The 10,233-nt window shown below is 28.4% G+C and overlaps 1 protein-coding gene across 1 annotated transcript; it reads left to right on the plus strand.

The window, feature by feature from the left end:
- The first annotated feature begins 3,064 nt into the window (after window positions 1–3,064).
- On the plus strand, window positions 3,065–7,008 carry LOC101493473 (transcription factor bHLH130-like). Its single transcript, XM_004510914.4, has 7 exons — window positions 3,065–3,204; window positions 3,618–4,160; window positions 5,088–5,425; window positions 5,886–6,056; window positions 6,179–6,244; window positions 6,417–6,485; window positions 6,666–7,008. Exons 2-7 carry the CDS (start codon window positions 3,623–3,625, stop codon window positions 6,708–6,710), a joined length of 1,227 nt encoding a protein of 408 aa, XP_004510971.1. The 5' UTR covers window positions 3,065–3,204; window positions 3,618–3,622; the 3' UTR covers window positions 6,711–7,008.
- The last annotated feature ends 3,225 nt before the right edge of the window (window positions 7,009–10,233 follow it).

Consider the following 10,233-nt stretch of genomic DNA (forward strand, 5'->3'; position numbering starts at 1 on the left):
GGAAGAGTGACACACAAAAGATTTAGAGTTTAATTTTGATACTATATTATGTGAAAAAGAAAATTAAAATTTAAAATTTTAAAAAATTGAATATAAAATTTCAAGATTAATTTTTCGCTTTTAATTAGTGTATTTTCATGTGTTTTTGGGACAATTTAACCTTTCTAAAAAATATCATACTAGTCCTTTTGAATCAATGATTTCAGTCTTTAAAATTGAGGACAAAGACAAATATAATTGAGAATTTTCAAATTCAATAATCGTTTTAAAATTTCGTTAATTCCATAAACCTAATTGATAGCACCATGCCAATTCATCGATTAAATTGGTGATTACTTTACTTGTACAAATTAAAGAAAAATGAAGAAATGTATGCGTTTTTTATACTAAGTAAAATAATTTAAGACAGTTAAAAGAAAAATGAAGAGATGCATGTGTTTTATGTCTTTCATTTTATACATCTTCGCTTTCATAATTTTGATTTATTCAGTTTGTTCTTGGATCCACTTAAAAAAGAAAAGAAAGTGAATAAGTGATATTTAAAAAGTCAAAATCTCCAATTATATATACTAATTATGAATAATATTTTGGATATCCAAGGGTGGCCATGGACAAGGTACAGATGGCGACCGTCCGGGCTCCATTTTTTGAGTTGTATCAAAAAAAAATATTTTGTATTTGATATTATATATTATAGATCGAATAATTAACTCAATTAATATAAAATTTGAGCAATTTAATACATATAAAAATGTTTCTGAAGTTTTATTTAATATTGAAAGCATTGACTAAAACTTTCTTATATCTAACATTTCGTAAAAAAAACACTTTTAGTAGTAGAAGATTGTTTTGCATGTTTAAGGTCATTAGAGAAGTGTTAACAGTTGAATCAAAATCAAACTATAAATATTAAATTTTTTTAAAAGTTTTTAATTGATTTTCTAATGTATACATATTATGTTTGTCGAGAAAAAAAATTCAATTTAAATTATTAAAATTTTATTTGTGATCTATTATGTCACAATAAAAATAAAATAATAACTTTGCTTTCATTTTAAATAAAAATAATTTTTAAATTTTTTGATTATGAACAAATTATTAATGATTTTGCTGTAAAATATACAAAAAGATGATATTTAAATAATTATAAAAGCTTTGAATTTTTTATATAGACACAATTTTTTTTATTCGTTCAAGGTACCAAAAGTTCAAATGATCACCATGTAAATATCTATAATCTCTACTTTGTATAACCTTTTTACATTCTATATGATGATAACTCAAGAGTAAATGACTTTACTAATGATAATTGACCTTTATTTCTAAGGTTAATGAGATTATTCACCTATTAATAACTTATAAGACTTAATATCATTGTAATTGTACAATTGAAGCATATATAATACAAAGTCACTCATTCTATCTTTTATGTTTATCTCTAAGCTCTGAGTATATTGCGGTTATTTTCATAATAACATAACTTCAACAGCTCTTAATTATAATTTTTTTTTTTTTTACCAAAAAGAAAGAAAAATATCTGGTCTTAAGCAGTCCTTGACCGTGCGTGACTTTAGTTATTTGAAGCTTTCGCAGACAACATAGACTTGCGTTGTTTTATTTGGGTAATGTCCTTAAATAAATAATAGCCGCTAGTCTTAGTATTCCGTACGGTGTGAAAATAAAATATTTTACCAATAAAAGGAAAGGCTTCAAATGAAGTACAATTCTATCGGTCAAAATAAATAAATTTAATATCTATTATATTTTCTTTCTATGTTCTAGGATGAAATTAACAGGTCTTGTTTTCATTGTTCACATTTGTACAAAGTTGAATAGTACACATGCGTGCTTTCAAAATACAAGAAGGTATACATAAATATTTCATGGATAAAATCCGTTGCCACCTCGGATTTTATTTTTTGGACAAAATTGCCACTTCGGATTTGTTTCCCCTATTCGGGAAGTATCTGTTCATATTTATCACCATGTAGATTCATGAGTATATATGACATCAACTTCATTAATTAGCCCATCCAAAATAAGGTGTTAAAGATATTTTAGTTTTATTAGGAATGTTTGGAATTGTTTAAGATTATTAGTTAATTATAATTAGTTGTTAGTTTATTTTATTAGTTGTTTTATGATCACTGTATAAAGTCTATTATATACATAATGTAAGTTTTTTGTACTATTAATTTAAAAATCAATGTTTTTTTTTGGATTTTGTGAGACACTGTTAAATAAATCTCCGATATTATAATTAGAAAGAGTTTAAATCAAATAAAATTATATAAATGTCTTTCAACTTAAACACAATTATACTTTCTTTTCATCCAATTAAAATTAAATGCAATTCTACAATTAAGACTTTTCTAAATGTCTAATCAATATTGAATATTTCAAATTTAAAATAAATTTATTAAATTTTTTTTATAAAAGAGCTTTAATCAAAGGTTTGAATTATTGTCAAACAACTAGAAAAATTGTGACTATGTGACAATATTAAATCTTTTAAATAGTAATTTCTGTTCATCTAAATCCTAAACCAATTATTGAATTAATGTTGGTGTACTCATACACTTTAAAAGATATAAAAATAAAGAAAATGATATAATAATTTAGTGATGTGATAAAAAATGAAATATAAAGAAAAAATAAAATATTTAATAAATGAAAAAGAATTGTAAGTGTATAGATATAATTGTTGATTAATTTATGTAGGTGCACATAATTAACTAGGTGATTTATAAAATAAATAACACAAATTTATTTTTCATATAGCTTTTTACTAAAATGAATTATATTAATTAATTTAAATTATCAAATACAACGATAAAATACAAATTTAATAAAATCTGTAAATAAATCATAAAATCTAAATTAATACATAAAATCACAAAATATCTTCGAATTCTATACTATTGAATAATGAAAGAGAATGAAGATTAAAAAACTAAATTATCTTGGACCACTTTACGTCGTGAAGGCATTATCGTTAATAATGATGAAACATAAGGGCGTTTATGGAACAACATACTACATATATACATCCCAACAGCAAGACAAACAAACTAAACTTTCTTCCCCACAATTGTTTTCTTCCTCTTATTTCTGTCTCAAGATTTTGAGCTCTGAATCAAGATCTTGTTGGAGCTGAAGAACCTTAACTTCTTCAACTTGAATTTTCAAAGCTTTGAGTTGTTTGTATGTCCCTTTATTGCTAGCTTCAATTATTTTTATCCTTCTTTTATCTTTTTTGGTTTCTAAAGGCCTATCTAGTTAAAGTAGGAACATAGTTCAAGAAAGATTCTCAAATGAAATAAAGTTTCTCATTAAGTTGGAATTACCCTTTTTTTTAATAACCTTGTTGTAAATAGAATTTGCATTTCCCTTTGAAAGTTTGTGAAGTTACAATTTTCTTTGTGATAAACATTATAAACGTATGGATCAACGATGAGTTTGTCAGAATCACAATATGTCACCGTAATTTTGACAAAAAACTACACTTTTAAATTTAATACAATAATTTTGTCAAATTTAATGTGATTGCAAATATGCGCTTAGTCGGTTAGATAAAAAACACATCAATATAACTTTTCGTTTTTTTCTTTGTGAAGATAAGATGAGTGTTGTGTATACACATGCTCTCAACAACTATGAAGATGTAGCAAGGAAGAATACAGAAATGGAATCAAAAATTGGTAATTCACAACAACATTGTCACCCAAACAATCCCGGCTTATCGCGGTACAGTTCGGCTCCTAGCTCATTGCTTACAAGCCTAGTAGACACAAGAATTGGCTTCCTCAATGAAGAAACTTTCAGAAATTATAATCATAATCAGCATTATGCTCCAACCACAAGTTCAGAAATGGAAACCATGATGACAAATTCTGAACCTTTGTATGAGCTTGAAGAGAAACAAGTGAAGCATGAAGAAAAAGACCCTTTTTCGCAGAGATTACAATACAATGGTTACTCTTATGAATCTTCAAATCAGATAATTTATCAACCTCAGATGAGTCAAGGATTGCAAAATGGTTCTTTGGCTTTAGAGAATTATGCACAAACTAAAGTTGGTTTTTCTAACAATTGCTCCAATCTCATTAGGCAGAAGAGTTCCCCTGCTGAATTTTTCTCCAATTATTCAGTTGATAATGGTATGCATTTTTAATTGTTAAATACATTGGAATTCCTCTAAAATGAAAAATAAACAAAAACTTATCTGAAAATTGATATATTTAGTTTAAATTTTAATTCGAATACATCAATCATTTAAATACTTTTTTTTGCTTATATTTCATTCTACATTGAGAATATGATACTATCATGGAATTTCCTTTGGTTTAATTGTTAGTAATTTATTTTTTGGCTATAATTTTTTGTTGTTAATGTTGTGTCTTATATGTAAAAAGGAAATGACATAAATTTAAAGAAAAAAAAAACTAAAAAAAGTTGTATCGACAAATTAAAAGCAGAGGCTAGTGGATTATAGTGATTATAGTTGTTCTTATATTTATGAAAATCTTGAAATTTATCTTTGATCATAATTGACCAAAGCTTGGCTCGTTAGTTGTTAATTACCTTCAATTCAAGTCAAGTCAGATCCCTATTTTCTGCAGTATTATTGGTAATAATTTTTTGGTTACAAGTATTATTGGTAATATAGTAAAGCAATTGGGAGTGGCTTGAATGGAATATAAGATCTGATTGCTAACAATATTCTTGCTAATAGAGTTGACTTTTATTTTAACAAATAATTTTCAAAAAATGTTCAAAAAGCATAAAAAATTTATGTGGGAGTACTAAAATTTATGTCAGAAGGGAATTTTTTTTCTTCAAAATATGCATATTTTTCTAGGTAAGATATTCTTATAATAAAAAGTTATATTTTTACTTACCAACTCATGATGTTCTAACTCCTAAGTTCATGAAATGTCAGTAAAAAATAATTTAGTCATGTAGATTTTAAAGGACGGACTTCAAATTCTTTTATTTTAGAGACATAGACATTTGTAAAATTATCATTATTTTTACTAATAAAAAAATATTTTTAGGTTTCTAAAAAACACTTATACTAATTGCAGGTTTTGCATCACTGGGAGAGGTAGGAAGTGTTAGAGGCTGTGATGTCTCAAATGGACAATCTATTACATCAACTAGTGGATTGAATGGTGCTTTGAATTTCTCATCTAGACCAATCTCTTGCTCTATCATGATGCCACAAATTGTTGAAAATGAACATGAATCTCTTCAAGCAAATTGTATCAAAAGTAGAAACATTGGAAATGATAATGGTAACACTAAATGTAACATGCCTAGCTTCACCAATGACTATTGGGATAATTCAACATTCAATGCCCAAAAATCAGCCACTAATAGTGGTGAAATCATTTTTTCATCTTCAAATGCTTTGGAAACTCAGGTACATAAGAGAATCAAAAATGTTTTTCAAACGTCAAATGTTGACGTATAAAACATAGTTTCCGCTTTTTAAATAATTTTTTCTCTTGTTTTGGAATCCAACCAACACACAATCTCAATGTATTTTATACAATATCGGACATATGGTGTTGAATTTGTGTGTTCAATAAACATCATCGGTCTAGGAGAATTGTGTGATTGAATTTTCATTTTATAAATTGGATTTTTTTATGTTGCTAAAATTTATGTGTAATCAATGTTTTAAATAAAGGTCTCCGACTGCATTTATAGCAACAACATAAAGGTTTTTTAAGTTGCTGAAACTACAACGCAGCCGCAATTGAGACCCATGAGCCGCATTTGACTGTGATTCTCTGTAATAAGAAGAATCACAATCCGGCCGCACTTAAGTTTAATTTTATTTATTTATTAATTTTTACAAGGGAAAATTTATGTTACAGGATGTAGACTTTGGATACCAAAAACTTGGTTTGACTCATCATTTGAGTCTACCTAGCTCTTCTACTAAGATGACTACTATGGAGAAGTTTTTTCACACTCAAGGATCTGTTCCATGTAAAATTCGTGCCAAAAGAGGTTTTGCTACTCACCCTAGAAGCATTGCTGAGAGGGTAAGAGTCTCATTTGTATTTTCTATTTCTAACTTTGTTATAAATTAATCACAAATCATATGGATACATTTGTTGCAATTTAATGAGCTGCTTCATTTGTTATCTTGATCTTGACATTGCAGGAAAGAAGAATAAGAATTAGTGCCAGAATAAAAAAATTACATGACCTTTTCCCAATTTCAGATAAGGTAATATTATTGATCTTAAAATTTAAAATTGACAGTAAGTTTGATAAAATTACGATGACACTGTACTGAATTTGTTGAATCACATTTATACGATGTGATTCTGTCAGACTCACTGCCTTTTATTTTCATATGCAATTTGATGACTTAATGCTTCTTCTTCCCTTCTTGGCAGCAAACTAGCACAGCTGATATGTTGGATTTAGCAGTTGAGTACATTAAAGACCTAAGGAAACAGCTTGAGGTACTTGATGAACACAACAAAACATTTTCTGTTTTATTATAATACAAACCTTCTAATTAAAAAAGTAAAATCATAATTAATTATGAAAATACAAACTGAAAAACAGAAAATAGTTTTTTACAATATATCACTCCTACTAAACTCTACATTGTCTAATCTAGTATTTTTCTCATCTTGCAGTTACTAACAGACACTAAGGCAAAGTGCACTTGTAGCAGTAATTAGAAGCAATATGCTCATACCTTGTGTCTGATTTTTAATCCTTGTAGATTACAAAAGTAAGGAGGGATTTGTTTTAAATTAATCTTTAGTTTGCCAAATAATGGCCAGTGTGATTATTTAGAATAGTGTTATTATTTGCCTAGTTTTTATGCATTTAGGTCCAGGTAAATATCTTTTAAGTTTTCTTTTTTATTTTTTCTCTGTTTGTTTTTACTTTCTTTTCTTGTACTCATTTAAGGGTAAAAAAATATATTGTACTGCCAAGTTTAGCAAAATCATTTGTAACTATTCATTATACTCATGAGATTTTATGGCACTGCAAGATTAATTAATCTCGAATTCTCAGAAATCATGATGCAAATGTGGAAGAAATTGGAAATAGATTATGTGTTGTAATTGCTAATAGTTGATAATGTTTACGGTTAATTTATTGACTCTGCGATCTAAACCGTCTTTCCTTAAATTAATGGCCAAGATTGATTACTGCCTGGATGTGGCCTTAACGTCATGTGGTACATATGATACGTGGACTAACATTTCCCCCAAACCTCCAAATTCAGAAAAATGTTGACTAAGGTGTTTTAGGGTTTGTGAGTGGAGAAATTGGGTTATTGATTATGGAAAAAATCATCACCTAGGGGAAAAATAGACGAGTGATTGTCATCATCAAAGCATATAGAAAATACGTCGTAAAAATGTTGTTCAAAATCAAGGATTATTTTCATGTTAGGAAATTTTTTTGTCCGTAAAGATAAATTTTTTCCTTTATGTGAAATTAATTTCATGCTTTTCTGGTTGTGGTGGGGTAGTGTCTTACATTGTAGTCATTTTTTTTAAATGAGTTGTTTATGTGACTTCCTCACATTCCATTTTTGGGTTTGAGGTTTTAGATTGTTTTGATTCTTTTTTCCCATTTCAAATTGATGTTGTATATTGAACTCTTGTTTGTTTTTGTGTTTTGTCACATGGATGTTTTTATGTGGATTTACACCATGTAGGACAATTTGTGGACAACAATAGTACATATGTAGAGGGATTGTTTCAAATTTGAAGTATGATGCTGATAAGTGTGGGTATTTTGAGATTTTTTATTTTGTTACCAATTAAAGAAATGGGATACTTGAATATTTCTAGAATGTGGTATGGAAACTTGAAATTATTAAAAAATGATTTTAGTGCTATAGAAATGGTTAAATGGATTAAGACTAAGGGAAAAGTAGATTTGTATCTTATCCACCCAATATCCCAACTGGAGTTTGTTGAAGAAATTGAATTTGAAGAAGAGCAAATTGTGTTATAAACTTACAATGTGAGTCCACCTTAAAAAATGTCGCCCAATCTCTTAAATTGAGGCCCAACTTGAAAAGAAATATCTAGCCTAAAATGAAACTAAACATGAAGGGGGGGGGGACTTGATGTACATTTTGAAGATTTCGATGATGAAGCAACACTTAATGATGAGGTGACAATGAATGGTGTTGGTGCGGAAGGGCGTGTAGAAATTGTGTTAGATGTTGGTGTGGAGGGGTTGTGGAAATTTTTTTAGATACAGGTAAGGAAATATATGCTAGAAGTAAACAAAAAAAGAAGAATAAAGGTGGTAGGCCCAAGAAAAAAAATTGATTTGTAGTGTAGACGAGGAAGTGGAAAGAGGTTCTAGTGATCCCTAAAAAAAGATGAAAATGAGGCCTGAAAGAACTGACTAAATTTAGGAAACAATAAAAATAGGATGAGCATTGTGGTAGAGAGTGACGAAAATTACCGTACAAAAGAATTGAAAATTAATGTGAATAATGACTCTCATGATAACATTATTGACATGTAACAATCATTTGTCATGCTTAAAAATATGGAAGATTACAAGTGGGTTTTGGGTACAAAGTTTTCAACAAAAGAATAATTTAAGGACACAACCAAATGTTATGCAATACACAATTGGAGAAATTTAAAGTTTGTAAAAAAAGACCGTACAAGAGTTATAATTTTGTACAAAGATGTACTAAGATGCCAAATCAGAATAAATATAGAAATTTAGAACATTGAATAAAACAAAGTTGTAATAGAGAATTTACCGTGCAGTTGATGAATTCAATTTAACTTGAAAAGAAAGTGATCAATACAATTAATGTATATCCTAACATTAGATTGACATACAATTGTTAAAAAAATCAAGCAAAATGAAACATGAAGGGGGGGGGGGGGGGGGAAAAGCAAAGACAATGCACTTGATGTACATTTTGGAGATTTAGATAATGAAACAACACTTAATGATGAAGTGACAATGAATGGTGCTGGTGTGGAAGGGAGTGTAGAAATTGTTTTGGATGTTGATGTGGAGGGGGTGTGGAAACTGTTTTAGATACAGGTAAGAAAATATATGTTAGAAGTAAACAAAAGAAGAAGAATAAATGTGGTAGGTCCAAGAAAAAAACGGATTTGTAGTGTGGATGAGGAAGTGGAAAGAGGTTCTGGTGAGCTCTAAAAAAAGATGAAAGTGAGGCCTAAAAGAACTCAATGAATTTAGGAAACAACAAAAATAGGATAAGCATTGTGATAGAGAGCGATGGAAATTACCGTACAAAAGAATTGAAAACTAATGTGAATAATGATTCTCATGATAACATTACTGACATGTAACAATCATTTGTCATGCTTAAAAATATGAAAGATTACAATTGGGTTTTGGTACAAAGTTTTCAACAAAGGAATAATTTAAGGACACAATCAAATGTTATGCAATATACATTGGAGAAATTTAAAGTTTGTAAAAAAAGACAGTACAAGAGTTATAATTTTGTGCAAAAATGTACTATGATGTCAAATAAAGCTAAATTTAGAAATTTAGAACATTGAATAACATAAAGTTGTAATAGAGATTTTACCATGAAGTTGATGAATTCAAATTAACTTGGCAAGAAAGTGATCAATACAATTAATGTATATCACAACATTAGATTGGCAGACAATTGTTAAAGAAAATGAAACAAAATGGAACATGATGAAGGCATACAAAGAGAGTTTTCATTAATTTAGAGAGCACTTTCGTAGACTGGATGACTTTTGTCATGAACTCCTTAGGGATAACTTAAACAACACAATGATGTTAACTATACAACATACTGTCGTTCATGAAGTTAACATTCCTATAGTGGAAGACTATGTGGATAGACCTATTTTACAACTCTAAAATGCATGTTCTTGAAAATGGAAACTAAAAGATTTTAAAAATCAAGAAATCCCAAATGGAAGCTCACCTCAAAGTTTCTATAACTCCAGAATTTTCTAACTCTGCATGGTCCAAATTTGTTGTTAGTTTGAATAACAACGTTCAAATCATAACGACACTCTAGTTCGCTTCTAACATGTATCACACTTGAATTGAGAGTTATTGTGGCTTTTTGACTTCGAATAGCTGGCTTGGTTTAAATTGTTGGGAAAAACCAGAGATAATTATCTCAATAATGCAGAATATTTTTTTCCATCAACTGTGCAGATAAATGGCCAAACAGAAAATACAATTCAAAGA

The sequence above is a fragment of the Cicer arietinum genome, chromosome 7 (genome assembly GCF_000331145.2).
Source record: "Cicer arietinum cultivar CDC Frontier isolate Library 1 chromosome 7, Cicar.CDCFrontier_v2.0, whole genome shotgun sequence".
In the NCBI taxonomy this organism is placed as follows: domain Eukaryota; kingdom Viridiplantae; phylum Streptophyta; class Magnoliopsida; order Fabales; family Fabaceae; genus Cicer; species Cicer arietinum.

What these genes read in the sequence shown, in the direction of transcription:
- LOC101493473 (XM_004510914.4), top strand. Translation starts at nt 3,623, where the DNA reads ATGAGTGTTGTGTATACACATGCTCTCAACAACTATGAAGATGTAGCA. An exon ending in CTAGAAGCATTGCTGAGAGG is followed by an intron (nt 6,057 to 6,178) that starts GTAAGAGTCTCA and finishes TTGACATTGCAG; the next exon opens with GAAAGAAGAATAAGAATTAG. An exon ending in TTTTCCCAATTTCAGATAAG is followed by an intron (nt 6,245 to 6,416) that starts GTAATATTATTG and finishes CCTTCTTGGCAG; the next exon opens with CAAACTAGCACAGCTGATAT.